This window comes from Sorex araneus, chromosome 8, assembly GCF_027595985.1.
Source record: "Sorex araneus isolate mSorAra2 chromosome 8, mSorAra2.pri, whole genome shotgun sequence".
NCBI classification, from domain to species: domain Eukaryota; kingdom Metazoa; phylum Chordata; class Mammalia; order Eulipotyphla; family Soricidae; genus Sorex; species Sorex araneus.
Genome location: NC_073309.1, coordinates 49,494,442 through 49,509,169, shown reverse-complemented (window position 1 = coordinate 49,509,169; position 14,728 = coordinate 49,494,442). Strand labels below are relative to the sequence as shown.

Genomic DNA, 14,728 nt, shown 5'->3' with positions numbered 1-14,728 from the left:
GACAGTAAGCCTTGTGAGGGCAGCCCCAGGGCTGTCCCCGTCGCTATGGGGTCCTGGGGAGCACCACAGGGACATCGTGCAGCCCTTCCCGTTACATGACAGAGCCAGTAAATATGACGAGTGCAGGGCAGCAAGCCCTGTGCTGGGAGATAAACCGAAGAAGGGGGACAGTGTGGGACGAGGTTAATCCTTGGATTACATTGTTCATAGGGGCCACTCAAGGCATTACTTGACCCAGTGGTTCCATATGGGGGAGTCGGGGCAGGGGGTGTGAGTGGTGCTGGGGATTGAACTCAAGACCTCACGAATCCTAGGCGTGTGTTTTTATCACTACAGCCACATCCCTGGCCCCTGAGGTTGCCACAGAAAGAAGTGCAGAAGCCAACATGGAGGGAACATGTAGAACTGTGGCTTAGAAGCAGGCAGGTGGCCAGTGTCGCTGCGACCAGACGGCAGTGGGGAAAAAGGTGGTCAGAGGGCTAGGAGAGTCCAGGGTGGAGCTAGAGGTCAGGGAAGGAGTTTGGATTTTGGAGAGGGTGGGGGGCAGTGCTTGGGGGCGACTTACAGCTCAGGGCCCAGAACCAACTGGGGCGTCCCTCTGATGAGCCCTCTCCCCAGCCCGGAGCTTCGGGTTTTATTTGAAAGGGACCCAGTGATGCATGTCGACCCCTGAGTGAAAGGATGGAGCAGAGAAGGGAGAGCTGGTGGGGGCACTCCTCACCCAGGAGGGCTCAGGGCCTGGCACAGCACGACCCTGAGGGCGCCAACCAGTACGACCCGAACCCGCAGAGAAAGCTGGGTGTCAGCCTGCCCGAGAGGCGCAGAGAGACAGCAGGCAGCCGAGCCGTGGCGTTCCTGGCACTGCCCTCAGCACCCAGAAAGCATCCGTGCAGCTGGAAAAGTCCCCTGGGCCCCCCTGCCCGCCTGCCCGTGGCGTGCCCGCTCACACCTCGGGCAGAGGAAGCTGGCAAGGCCCACAGGAACCTTTCTGTGTGGGGGGAGTGGAGCGGGCGGCGGCAGGGACGCAGGCAAAGGAGTGGCCGGCAGGCAGCGCGGCCACTGCACAAAGGCCCCAGTGTCTGCCCCGCTGTGCTGGGACAGATATAAATAATAAGTGCATATACCTTTATAGATAGACCGGCGGGCTGGGCCGCCCACGGCAGCGCGCCGCGCCTGGGGGCTGAGACCCAGAGGCCGGGGCAAAGCAGCAGCTTACAAAGGGTCAAAGAAGGCTGGGGAGAGACGCTAAATGAAAGCCAGGAAGGGCCCAGAGAGAGCACGGTGTGGGGGGCAGGGGGAGGGGAGGAAGACACTTGCCTTGCACAGGGCCAGCCTGGGTTCGGTCCCCAGCAATGCACAGGGCGCCCCTGAGTTCCACCAGGAGTGAGCCCTGAGCACCCAGCCAGGAGTCAGCTGCGAGCACTGCCGAGGGTGGCACCCACCCCAAAAGCAAAACTAAAGCAGAGAGAGGTGGAAAGAGACCGGGAAGGAGGAGAAAGACCCACCTAGCCAGGGCGAGAGGCCCGAGGGGCAGAAAATCCCAGACATTAGCCAGCAGCCTCCCAGACGGGACCCGTGGGAAGAGGGCAGGTGGGGGGCTCGTGGGCAAGACTGGTGACCTGGCTGGGCTGTGGGTCAGGGCGGGGGAGGGGCAGGGGGGCACCGCCCAGGGGCCCCGTCCAGTCCAGCCCGGTGGAGGGCAGGCCGCAGGGCCCAGCAGAGGTGAGGGAGGGGCCCTGGGTGCCGGATCCTGGTGTTTACCTGGGGCTGGCGTGGCAAACAGGCGCCCGGCCTGGCCTGCGGCGACAGGAGGGTGGGATGGGCCGGGCCCCAGCACTGGCACCAGGGGGCCGGGCACACCCACCTGTGGCCTGGGCGGTGAGTAACATGGTGACACCTGGGGAGATGTGACACACAGGGACAGATATAGGCTGACTTGGAGAGACAGACGCATAAACACAGCCAGAGTCTGGGGACAGAAGCCCACTGTGACTCGCACGACAGACACGGGGACAGGACCCAGGCAGGCCTGAGGGGACTGGTGTGGGCGACACGGGGACAGTGAACCCTGTGGCCACACCCCCTCCCCAGCCCTGGCATGGTGGCGGGGACACAATCCATCCGGAAGTCACCCCTGAGCCCCAGAACACCCCGTGACAGGATCACGACCCCCTCAACTGCAGCCTCAGAATGCTGGCTTTGGGGGTGCCCTCCTCCCTGGGACCACTGGAGGGAGGGCTCGCATCCCCGGGGCTGTAGGGTGCAACTCTGGGGTTCCCGTCCCCCATTTCCCCATTCAGCTCAGACTGCAGCATGTCTCGGTGTCAGCAAAAATAAAACGGGGTGGGGGGAACCCCAGGAACTGGAACACCGTCCTCTCCACGGTCGTGGTCGCCTCATGCCTTCTGGCACAGACAGACCAGGAGCTCACAATCCTGGGGGAGCCTCGGGTCGGTCCCCCCGCCCCCACCCCCTCTGGTTGTCCCCTGGCACCCCCCAGGCCCCGGTGTCCAGCAACCCTTCCACACGTCCCACGTCTGCCGTGGTACTTTTCCACGCTGGCCATCTGCCGGCTGTCCTGGGGGTGGGGGGTCACACCTGCCCATGCCAGCGGGGCCGCGGCCACCAGACACCCGGGAGGAGGACCCCCAACACCCCGCCCCACTGGCCACCTGAGGTCCCCACTGGGGCGGCCTGAGGCCCAAGCCGGGGGACAGGAAGCCCCAGGCCTGGCGGCCCTGAAAGCCTCTTTCAGCCCCGTCTCCTCCCCGCCACCAGCTCCTCCCGCGGAATAATATTTGGGCTGTTGGCCGGGGGCGGGGTGGGGGGGCGGGGGCCAGATCCGGAGGCCACCGGGCGCAGCCAGAAACCACAGCGCTTCCTGCCTCGGGCCGCCCCGCTCTGGGAGAGACCCCCGGGCCGCGGGGAGACTGAGGGCCTTTCTCTCGGGCCCAGTTGTTTTTTCCAGGAACCGGGAGGAATTCCCCGTCCTGCCCAGGACAGAGGCTGCTGGTCGGACGGGCTGACGGGGTGGCCCCCCCCTCTCCAGTGCAGGGGGCGGGGGTGACACGCGGCCGGCAGGGCGGGCACAGCGACAGAAATAGAGGGCCTGGCTGGCTGCGAGGTGGCAGGTAGAGCTGGGAAAACCGAGGGGCCGGGAGCGGGCAGAGGAGGCGGCGGCGGCCCGAGGGAGGGACGGCAGAAATGGGGTATTGGGAGGAGACGGGGTGTAGGCTGACGGGAGAGAGGGCGGTACGGAGAATGAAGGGGGGCCTTCTCCAGAGAACCGAGGGGCAGAGATAAAGGCCCCCCGGCCAGGTGATAGAAGACAGTGAGCCGGACACGTGGATGTAGGTGCTGGGAGGGCCATTGTCTCTTACACACACACCTGGACATACAGATACTGGGACACACAGACGCATGAATCCACAGACACGCATCCAGGCAGGCACATGCACAGCAGGGCCAACAGGCGAATCTGAGGGCATAGCCCTCACTCCGCTCCCACCTGTCCACTCTCTGCCCCTCCCCCCCGCCGGAGGGCTGTCCACTGGGTGAGGTGAGGGACGGGGAGGACAGTCTGCTTGGTGAGCCAGGCCCTGAGGTGAGACACTAGGCCTGGCCCCCACCCCGCCCCACGAGCAGTGGACCCCTTTCCCAGACACACGCTGAGGTCGCAGGCCATCCACACGTACATGCACACACGTGCGCTCACATGTGGGACGGACGCGGCAGAGACAGTTGGAGACGCAGGCGGACCCACATACTCGGAAGTAGACCAGTGCCCTGGATGCATGTGACACACTGTCGTGTCGGACCAACAGCCACTGGACACATGTGCAGGGAGGACACGACTCAGAGCAAGCCAGAGGGGCCCGGGGCTGGAGTGGGGGAACAAAAACCATAGACGCATGCAGGGGGGTCCGCTGGTGAAGCTGCTGGGGAAGGGCAGTGCGATGGCCAGAGACTGGGGGCCACATCCTGGATGAGCACTGTTGTGTGAGCACTGCCTTCTTCCTGTCTCCTCTTCCCAAACTCAACTGACACTTGAGAGGCCTCCCAGGCTACAGGCTGTGGGAGCCCAAGCCTGGGACGCAGGTCTGGGCAGTAGGGACAGGGAGATGGCCTTGGTCACCTGCCGAGTCCCCTCCCCCGGCTGCCCTGGCGCCCCTGCCGCGGGGGCTGCTATCTGTGAGCAAACTGTCCTGGGGTCAGGGACAGCCAAGGGCCAAAGGTCAGGTCGATGCCTCCCCGGGCCCCTCCTCCCAGGCCGCCAGCTCTTGGGGGCAGGAAAGAAGGGCCAGGCTGGAGAAAAGAGGTTGGGGTGTCCTGGCACAGCCCCCCTGCCAGGGTTCCCCTGCCAAAGACAGGAGACATTGGCCAAGAGGCAGAAACGGTGCTTTAATGGTCACACACAGCCTGTGTCCTGCTTACTGGGCACTCGGTAGAAACTCCCCACCCCCCAGCCAGTCCTGGTTCCTCCCAGAAAAGGGGAGAAAAAAGTGGGGGTCGGGGGGTGCCTGGAATCTACCGAGGCGCATTCTCTGTGCCCCCCACCCCGAAAGAGAGCGACGACTTCAGTGTCACAGGGCTCAGGGGGCCGAGTGGTACTTGGGCACACTGGCGCCATCCGCCCACCCAGGTGGGGGCCTGGGACAGTCACCCACTTAGCATCTACTCTGCCAACTCCAGAAAGGGACGTGGCCTGAGCAGATGGAACGGAGAGCCTGGCAGAGGTGCCCCGCCCCTGCAAAGGGTGGACAAGGGGCATGCGTGTCCATCACAGCGCCGCAGATGCAGCCAGTGGGACCCGCCAGCGATGCCAACCAACATGGGCCATCTCGAGGGATCCACTCACAGCACCTAGGGGCTGGGCACGCCACCTGCCAGGACCCACCCTCTAAGGGGGTTATCTCGGGGACCTGCAGGGCACCCCCAGGAGGCTCCCAGCGAGCAGAGACCACGGGCATGAGCTCGGCCAGCAGCCTCGCTCCCTCCGTCCTCCGTGCTAGGATGCATTAAGCAGAGAGCGGGGGTACAGGCTCTGGTAGTACCCTCCCGGCTCGGCCCCCTCGGCCCCGTAGGCCCCAAACCCCACGTCCAGCTTGGGGGGTGCCGGCGTCTGTTCCGACATCAGGTTGTTGATGGAGAAGGGGTGGTTGAAGTTGTACGGAGGGTCCAGCTTAAGCTCCCCGGGGAGCTCCAGGCCAGTAAAATAGGGTGTGGAGGAAGGCGGGGAGCCGCAGTCCAGCGCCCCCACTTCATCCCCAGTCGGGGCCTCGGGCTCTGGGGCTGGCGGCTGGGGCGGGGAGGTGACGACGGTGGCTGCGGCGGGGGTGGCCGCCACCGCGGCCGCGTTCCTAGAGGCCGCCGGGCTGCTGGTCCCTTTCTTAGCTTTCTCCTCCAGCTTGAAGCGTTTCTGGCGGCGCAGGTAGCAGCCGTTCTCGAACATGTTCCCGGAGCTGGGGTGCAGGGCCCAGTAGGAGCCCTTGCCCGGCTTGTCGGGGGAGCGGGCCACCTTGACGAAGCAGTCGTTGAAGGAGAGCGAGTGGCGGATGGAGTTCTGCCAGCGCTGCTGGTTCTCCCGGTAGTAGGGGAAGAGATCCATGATCCACTGGTAGATCTCGCTCAGCGTCAGCATCTTGCCGGGCGCCTGCTGGATGGCCATGGTGATGAGCGAGATATACGAGTAGGGGGGCTTGGCGTGGGCCAGGGGCCGCCGGTACCCCTTTGGCATCTCCTTCCCGGCCCCCAGTCCGGCTCCCGGGCCCCCGTACCCGGAACTGCTACCTCCGCCACTGCCGCCACTTAGGCCTGGGAAAGTGGGACCCAGCGGGGCTGTGGCCGCAGTGGGCGCTGGAGGTGCCAGGGGTCCTGAGGGCAGTGGGGATGCCGGGAGCCCCCCAGGGGGGTAGGGAGAGCTCAGAGGGTTCAGAGTCATGTAGGAGTTGAGGGGGGCCATGGTGGGCACGGGGGTCACGGGGGAGTAGACCTATGGACAAGAGAGAGATGGGGAGAGGTGAGTTTCCAGGCCAGGCAGCAGAGGGTCACTGAACCCAGTGTCCCTCTGTCTGTGCACCACCCAGGTTTCCTTCCATCCTCCCTGTGGCGCCATAGGGATGCCAGAGATCGAACCCAGGCCCGCTGCTTGGTAGGCAAGTGTCCTCCCCACTGTGCTATCTCTCCGAGCCCCGATCACCCTTTTTGTGGGAGGGGGTTTGGGTCACACCCGGTGCTGTCAGCACTTGCTCCTGGTTCGGGGATCACTGCTGGTAAGGTTCAGGGGATCCTAGGTGGTGCCAGCGATTGAGCCCAGGTTGGCAGCATGCATGGTGAGTGCCCTGCCTGCTGCCCAGATCACTCTTCCCCTTCACCATACCTCTCCCAGTCCTCTCCCCCAATATTCTGGAGCCCCCTTTTGAGGCTCCCTAACTATAACCGGAACAGTTTGGAGAGTCCTTCACGGCTGTCCTTGCAGCCTAGTGGGAGAATAATTAGCCTTCTTCCCTCGTCTTCTCTCTGGATCATGCAGTGGAGTTTTCCAGAACCTTCCCGACTTAAGGTGTTGCAACAGACTAAGCCTGGAACCAGCTGTGAGTAGCCACGGTCCCACGTACCCTGCACCGCACCCCCTCATGGCACGTACTCTCGGAGACGGGGTAGGGCCCCCCGGAGCACTAAGGTTTACAAAGACAAGCACTGTAATAAGAATACATTCTAGGGACTGGAGCAACAGCACAGCAGGTAGGGCATTTGTCTTGCACGCGGTTGACCTGGGTTCGATTTCCAGCATCCCATATGGTCCTTCAGCACTGTCAGGAGTAATTCCTGAGTGCAGAGCCAGGAGTAAACCCAGTGCATGGCCGGGTGTGACCCGAAAAGCAAAAAAAAAAAAAAAAGAATACGTTCTATTTTTTGCAGTGGGGGTGGGGAACACACAGTGATGCTCCTGGCATTACGCTTAGGGGTCACTCCTGGTAGTGCTTGGGCGGGAGTGATCGTACAGCGGGGAGGGCGTGTGCCTTGGACACAGCCGACCTGAGTTCAATTCCTACTCTCCCACATGGTTCCTCAAGCACTGCTGTGAGTAATTTTGGAGTGCAGAGCCAGGAATAACCTCTGAGCACCCCTGGGTGGTCCAAAAACAAAACAAAACAAACAACCCCCCACCATCCAAACCCTATTCCTGGTGCTCAGGGGGAGGTGAGTTTCAAGGGTGGGCAGCAGAGGGTCATTGGACCAACCATCCATCTGTCTGTGTAGCTCCCCCCACCTGCGTTCCCTTCTATGCTCCCTGTGGAGCCATAGGGGATGCTGGGATCGAACCCAGGTCTGCCATGTGCAAGGCAAGTGTCCTCCTCACTGTGCTGTCACTCCAGGCTCCAATCACCCTTCTTTCTGGGATGGTGGGGTTGGCCATATGCAAGGCAAGTGCCCTCCCCACTGTACCATTGCTCTGGCTCCCGCAGTGAGAATGCATTCTCTTGTGGGGGGGGGCACAGAGTGGGGAGGGGCACACCTAGCGATGCTCAGGGGTTACTCCTGGCTCTGCAATTAGGAGTTACTCCTGGCGGTGCTCAGGGAACACTCTGGGATGCCAAGCATTGAGTCTGAGTTGGTCATGTGCAAGGCAAACACCCTGCACACTGTGCTATCTCTTTGGCCTCGAGAATACATTCTTTACGGGCTGGAGAAAGAGTATAGGGGCGGGCGTTTGCCAGCTGACTCAGGTTCAATTTCCGGGATCTCATATGGTCCCCCTAAGCCCAGTCAGGGGTGATCACCCGGAAACACAAAGCCAAGAGGAACCACTGGGTGTGACCTCCCAGAAGAGAGGGATATATTTTGGGGAATGGAAGGATGTGGCTCAAGGCTAGAAACCATGATCAAACCTGAGTCAGCCATGGGCAAGGCGAGTGCCCTGATCACTGTTCTCTCTCCAGCCTCTCAGCTTTCAGGTTTTCATTCTGGGACCACAACAACTCGGTTTTGGGGGTCATTCCCCATGGGGCTCAGGGAATTGTATGATGCTAGGGATTGAACCCAGGTCTCCTGCATGCAAAACCTGTGCTCAGTTTAATCTCCCAGGCCCCCAAACCTTAATTCTTTTAACTTTTGGGGAGGACCACACCCAGCAATGCTCAGGAGTTACTCCTGGCTCTGCACTTGGGGATCACTCCTGGAAGTGGTTGGGGACCATATGGGATGCCGGGTATTGAACTGGGGTCAGCTATTTGCCTTCCCTGCTGGATTATCTTTCTGTCCCCTGATTCTTTTCACTTAATTTATTCAGATTTCTTTCACACGTTTATCTGCAAAACCTTTCTTCTTCTATGCTAGTCATTAACAGCCAACCCTATTAATATTCTTTGGTTGTTCCCCCACCCTTCGGTGCTGGGGCTCAAACCCAGAGCCTCACACATACCAGGTGTGCTACATCTGGGATACTGTTAGTTTTAATTTCCTATCTGGTAATTTAGTAATATGAGAAAAAGTCTTTGGAGGGGCCTGGAATATATATATATATATATATATGTATATAGATATAGATAGATTGATTGATTCACCATGAGGTACAGTAACAAAGCTTTCATGTTTGAGCTTCAATCATAGAGTCATCAAACACCCATCCCTTCACCAGTGCACGTTTTCCACTACCAAAATCCCCAGTATCCTCCCAGGTCCTGGAATACTGCTCATTAGTAGAATGTGACCCTCAGATATGTGTGGTGTGTGGTACTGAGTTTAGTTCCCAGTACACCTCCTGGGGGAGAAAGAGTAGGAGTGAAAAGAGAAAGAAAAAGAGGAGAAAAAAAAAGGCTGGAGAGATAGTACAGCAGCGAGACACTTGTCTCGCATGTGGCCAACCTGGCTCAATCCCAGATCTCCCACATTGTCTGAGCGCCCTCAGGAGAGATTCCCGAGCACAGATCCAGGAGTAAGTCCTGAACATCAATGGCTACAGCCACCCCCAAAAGACCCCCAAAATTTTTTGAGGGCCTCAATAATTTGGGGGGATAGGGACCGGAGTGATAGTACAGTGGGTCTTCCTGGCATGCGGTCGACCGGGGTTTAGTCCCCGGCATCCCATATGGTCCCCTGAGCACCGCCAGGAGTAATTCCTGAGTGCAGACCCAGGAGCAACCCCTGTGCATCACTAGGTGCGATCCAAAAAGGCAAAAAAAAAAAAAAAGAATTTGGGGGTTCCCATGCTGAGCTCAGGGGGCCTGGGGGCCACTCTTTGTGACATTGGGTTCCTACCAGCCTGGCAGTTCAGTGCTAGGTATGTAATGCACCGGGAGGTGAGGCTGCTTGGGACCTCAATGCTGGGAATCAGACTAAAGCCCAGGACTAAATCTCTGATCCCTAGTTCTTAAGTTTGGGGGTCACATCCAACGTTCAGCAGTCACTCCTGGCCGTACTCATGCAACCATGTGGTGCTATGAGTTAGCCACATGCAAAAGCTGGTGTCTCCCCTACCCCGTACAAAGTCTTTAGCCCTTGATGTCAATTTTTATTTCTTTCTCATTAAAATTTGTTTTTCTGGGGGCTGGAGTGATAGCACAGCGGGTAGGGCGTTTGCCTTGCACACGGCCGACCCGGGTTCGAATCCCAGCATCCCATATGGTCCCCTGAGCACCGCCAGGGGTAATTCCTGAGTGCATGAGCCAGGAATGACCCCTGTGCATTGCCGGGTGTGACCCAAAAAGCAAAAAAATAAAATAAAATTTGTTTTTCTGGACCACACCTGGTGGTGTTCAGGACTTAATCCTGGATCTGCACTCAGGGATCACTCCTGGCAGGCCTCAGGGTGCTGGGGATCAAGCCGGGCTCAAGCGCCCTACCCACTGTACTATCTCTCCAGTCCCCACAGTTCTCAATTTTTAAGAGCAAGGGTTGGGGAGAGAGCGCTCAAGCTTCGCACATGAGAGCCCAGGGTTCAATCACCAGCACCACATGCTCCCCCCAACACTACTGGTATCCCCTCCCCCCAAAAAAGAGATCATTATTATTATTATTTGCTTTTTGCATCACACCCAGAGATGCACAGGGGTTACTCTGGCTTATGCACTCAAGAATTACTCCTGGTGGTGCTCGGGGGATCATATGGGATGCTGGGACTCGAACCTGGGTCAGCCGCGTGCAAGGCAAACGCCCTACCTGTGTGCTATCGCTCCAGCCACAAGAGATCATTTTTAGAGTGTAAAGAAGAGGTTAAGAAGGTAACTCGGGGAGGGGGGTGCTGGAGTGATAGCACAGCGGGTAGGGCCTTTGCCTTGCACACAACCAGCCCAGGTTCGATTCCCAGCTTCCCATATGGCCCCCCAGCACCACCAGGAGTGATTCCTGAGTGTAGAGCCAGGAGTAACCCCTGTGCATCGCCAGGTGTGACCCAAAAAGGGAAAAAAAAAAAAAGAAAAAGAAAAGTAACTCAGTGTTAAAGTGTTTGCCTAAGTCAGGCCTTGGGACCTCAATATTTTCTTTTAAATGTTCAAGAGATATTTATGGGTAGGACCTGAGCAGTAGCACAGTGCAGAGGGCACTTGCCTTGCACGTGACCGACCTGGGTTCAATCCCCAGCATCCTATATGGTCCCCAGAGCACTGCCAGGATCAGTGATCCCTGAGTACAGGGCTGACAATCTGGCAGGAAGGGAATGAGTGGCAAACAAAGGCCCCTGGGGAGGGGGGGGCCGTGATTTCTCTGTCTGTGATTTCACTTCAGTCTGCAATCCTCCTGCCTCTTCCTCCCCACATGGGGCGGGTGATCTGGCCAGAACCACCAGTTAGGGGCCAGTGGGTGCCTTGTGCTCAGGGCATCTGCGGGCCTCCCCGTACAGAGCTGAGCAGAAAACAGGGCAGGCTGCCTTGAATGCAGCTGACCCCAGCTCAGTCCCTGGTTCTCTGAGTACCACCAGAAGCCCCCAAGTACTGGATGTGGCCCCCCCAAACAAACAAACAAACAAGCAACAAAACTCCAAATCAAAGATTCAAAAGACCACGCTGTGGGGCAGGAGCGATAGTCCAGTGGGGGGTGGGGGGGCACCTGCCTGGCGCATCTTCAACCTGGTTCAATCCCTGGCACCCCATCAGATCCCCCCTGAGCACCACCAGGAGTGACCCCTGAGAGCAGGAGCAACCCTGAGCACTGCCGGGTGTGGCCCCAAAGCCAAATAAGAAATAAACCAAGATGCAGAGAGCCAGGGAACGCCCAGAAGCTGAGAGTGGCAGGGACCAGGGACCAGGGGCAGCCCTCCCGGATGTGTGTTCCCACAAAAACCCTCCACCGTGTCCCTCTTGGCTCCATGCATCCACCTCTGTCCCTCCTGTCTCCGCCCCTCCTCCCCACTGTCTCCCGCACCCCTTCTCTCCCTCATCTCTCCCCGAATCTTCCTCTCCAGTGGGACCCCCATCTCTGATTCTGCTCCAGTCCCCCTGCTTGGTTGATCATCCCCCTCGCCCCACCCCCAGGTCTCTGGAACCCTAGCCCCTTCCCCTGCCCTCCCCGTCTCCCCCAACCCCCCTCCCCCCTCCCCCACATGGCTGGAGGGTCAGGGAAGGGGGTCTTGAAGATGTAGGGAGAGAGATTCCTGAGGCTCCAGGTTTGTTCGGCTAAGTCAGAACTCTGGGGTAGCACGGGGGAAGTCGGGGCGGGGGATGGGGGTGGGGAACCCCCTCCTTCCCCGGGTCCCCACCCACCCGGAAGTCCTCCTGCTGCCCTCCAGCTCTGCAGCTGCCCTAATCCACCCGAGGCTTTCCCACGCCCCAAGCTGGGATGAACCCCCAGTGTCCGGGTCTGAGCCGGATCTCCCCTGCCAGGGCGGGGCTGGGATTGAGGGGGGGAAGCCCTCAGGGGACCTGCACCCCCACCTCAACAGCCTGGAATTTCTCCCTTTTCATTTCCTTATTGTCACTGGAGTGTGTGTGTGAGGGTGTAGGAGGGAGGGAGAAGACTCCTTTCTATTCCCAGCAGCGCCCCCACCCCACCCTACCCCAGGCAGCCCCCAACCCCCACTGCTCCTGGTTTCCCCATCTCAGAATTGGCCAAGCAGCTGGGCCAGCTGAACTGCAGGAACCCGGGAATGCTGCACGGTGAGAGTCCTCCAATTTCCTCCCAGCCCTGGTGTGGGGTGTGTGTGCGTGTGCGCGCCCGCGCGCCCGCACTAGTGCATACCACCCTGCCCTGCTGTGTGTGTGTGCACACCACCGTGCCTTAGGGCACTGCAGGTACCAAGCAGTGGGGTCCCTCTAAATCCTTGCGGCTCTGATCCAAGGGCAGGAGGCTGGAAGACCCCCGTTTCTATTTTCCATCCATTTTCATTTCTAGCCCCCACAAATCAAATTCATCAAAAATAACCCTCGATGCGATGCTAATTATCTCTAAACTCTCCCTGGGACCCCGAGACAGAGCAAAGGTCTGGAGCTCAGAGCCACCCGCCCCCGCCCCAGGCTCAGCCCCTGCACTCACATGGTTCTCTAACTTCCTGAGCACAGCTCTGGGAATGCCCCCTCGGATTCAGCCCCTCAATAAACTGCCCATTCATTTCTGATACAATTTCCACAACAAATGAGCCCTGAATTTCAGACTGAATCCCCCCATCACAACTCCTCCAGCCTTGACCCCCCCAGAGCAATTTTCAGAGATGCCTCTGAAAATTACCTCTGATTAGCCCAGGGTTCCCCGAAAACCCCACAGGACTTGGTCACCTCCTTCTGCCACTGCCCACCCCGCTTCACAAAAGACACCTCTAGCCGCCTCCCCCACATCTCTCACTACCCCAAAGCCTCTTTCCACTCAGCCTGCCCTACCCCACCTGCACCTCACACCTCCATGGCCCAGGCGGGTGCCCCCCCCCCCCCCCGGGCTCCATGCCAAGACCTGGAGGCCTGGGGAGGCGGCAGGCATTCCCCCCCTCTCCTGCTTCCATCGCTGAGGCTGTGCCCCACCTCTTTGGAAAATTATCCTTCCACTCCACCACCCCCACCCACTGGGGCTGGGAGCTCCAGGGCCCAGACCCCCATAACTCTCCCATTAGGATCCCCACCTCCCTCTGCTCCCCCACACACTCCAGAGGCAGTAACTGAGAGTTGGACTTGGGCAGGATTCTCGGAGGGAACGTGGATCGCCCCATCCCAGCTCCAGGACCTCCAGAGGAGGGGGGCGCCGCAGAGAGCTGGCTGGAAGAGGGGTGGGGGTGAGAAATCTTCCACCCTCCCCTCCTCCAGTCAGGAGGAACCCTGCTGCGGGCTCTAATAACAATTAACCCCCTGAAGTTCAGCCGCCAGGGGTGAGGGTCACGAGTAGGGATGGGGGTGGGGGTGCAAAGGGACCCCTCTTGGGCTAAACGCATGGCTCAATCACGTGTCCTCATCTCTGACTTCCCAATTCTGATCCCCTCGGCGCCCCATGTCAGGGCGCCCCAGTTCCAAACTCACCTGTTATTTCTGGCCCCTCCGCGCCAACCTCTCATCCCTGCACATCCCCATTTCGAGCCTCCCCTAGATCGCCACGCCGGACCCTCATCCTGAACCTCAGTTCTGACTTCTCTCTGGAGAAACACCCGTTCTTTATAACACCGCTCTCCTCCAGCCTTCCCTCTGCCGTCTCTTTCCTCAATCCGGAACCCTCTGGTTCGGTCCCCGCAGTCCGCGCTCTCACTTCATTGGTTTGCCAGTTTCTTATTCCTTGGGACTGGGGTTCCCAACACCCAGCCTTGACGATTCGGCCATGACCTTTGCCGAAATTTTCCGACTCCCAAGGAGCAGCTGGCCCTCGGCCGGCCGGCTCAGAGCCCGCGCCCGCGTGCCGCGTCCCCCCGGGCCCCCTGCCTGCCACACCTGGCCCCCGTGGGTCCCCGCTCCTCCGCTCAGCTCCCAGCTGGGGCGCCCATTCGGACGCACGCCCCGGTCCTCGCCCGCAGGTCCGCCCGCCGCGCCGCTCCTGCCTCCCACTTCCCGCTCCACCGTCCCCGAGGACACACCTCGCCCGCCTCCGGGTAGTAGCTCCATTCGGCCAGTTCATGAGACTCCATCTTCACCGAGCCCAGCATCCCCCGGGCTGCGCCCCCAGCCGCCCCCGCCCCGGCCCCGGGGGAAATCGAGCGCTTGGGATCTCTCGGTGCGAGTCCCGCCCGGCGCCCGCCCGTCCAACCGCCCGGGGTCGCAGCCGTCCGGGGCGCCGCGGGAGGCGGCCACGCTTTATAGCCGGGACACCCCCCCACCCCGCCCCAGCCACCCCGCCCGCCCTGGTCCGCCCCGGGCTCCCCTCCCGCCTCCCCGAGGGAGGCGAGCTCGGGTTGGGGCGCCCCCTGCAGGACTGCGGGGAGATTGACCCCCTCCAGGCGCCGGGAGCCCCAAGTGCCAAGACGCAGAGGGGGCTGGAGTGGGAGAGGGCCGGGGTCGAGACCCCTGTTGACACTGAGGGATCCCCTGCTCGTACCCCAGGGGGTTCATCATCTCAACAGGAAAGGGTGAAGAAACAGAGGCCAGCATGACCGTCGCGCAGGGAAGGCAAAGGGGCTCCGGGCACAGTGGACTCCAGCGGTGCGGGCCGGCCACGATCGGGACCGCTAAGGGACCTTCGAAAGCGCTTTTCCGTTGGATTGCATTGAAGAATAAAGCTTCCGACAGCTGCAAGCTGTGTCAATAGTGGGACCCCCCCCAAGGGCGAAAGGGACGGAGTCTCTGCTCAGACTCCACTGGAGCGAGCACGTCCAACATCCCAATCT

At 60.3% G+C, this 14,728-nt stretch overlaps 1 protein-coding gene across 1 annotated transcript; it reads right to left on the bottom strand.

Annotated features, from left to right (window-relative positions):
- Positions 1–4,421: 4,421 nt before the first annotated feature.
- Positions 4,422–14,105, bottom strand: FOXA3 (forkhead box A3). Its single transcript, XM_004607722.2, has 2 exons — positions 13,982–14,105; positions 4,422–5,992 (listed from the first exon to the last, which is right to left on the bottom strand). The coding sequence occupies exons 1-2, from the start codon at positions 14,048–14,050 to the stop codon at positions 5,009–5,011; spliced, it is 1,053 nt and encodes a 350-aa protein (XP_004607779.2). The 5' UTR covers positions 14,051–14,105; the 3' UTR covers positions 4,422–5,008.
- Positions 14,106–14,728: the final 623 nt, after the last annotated feature.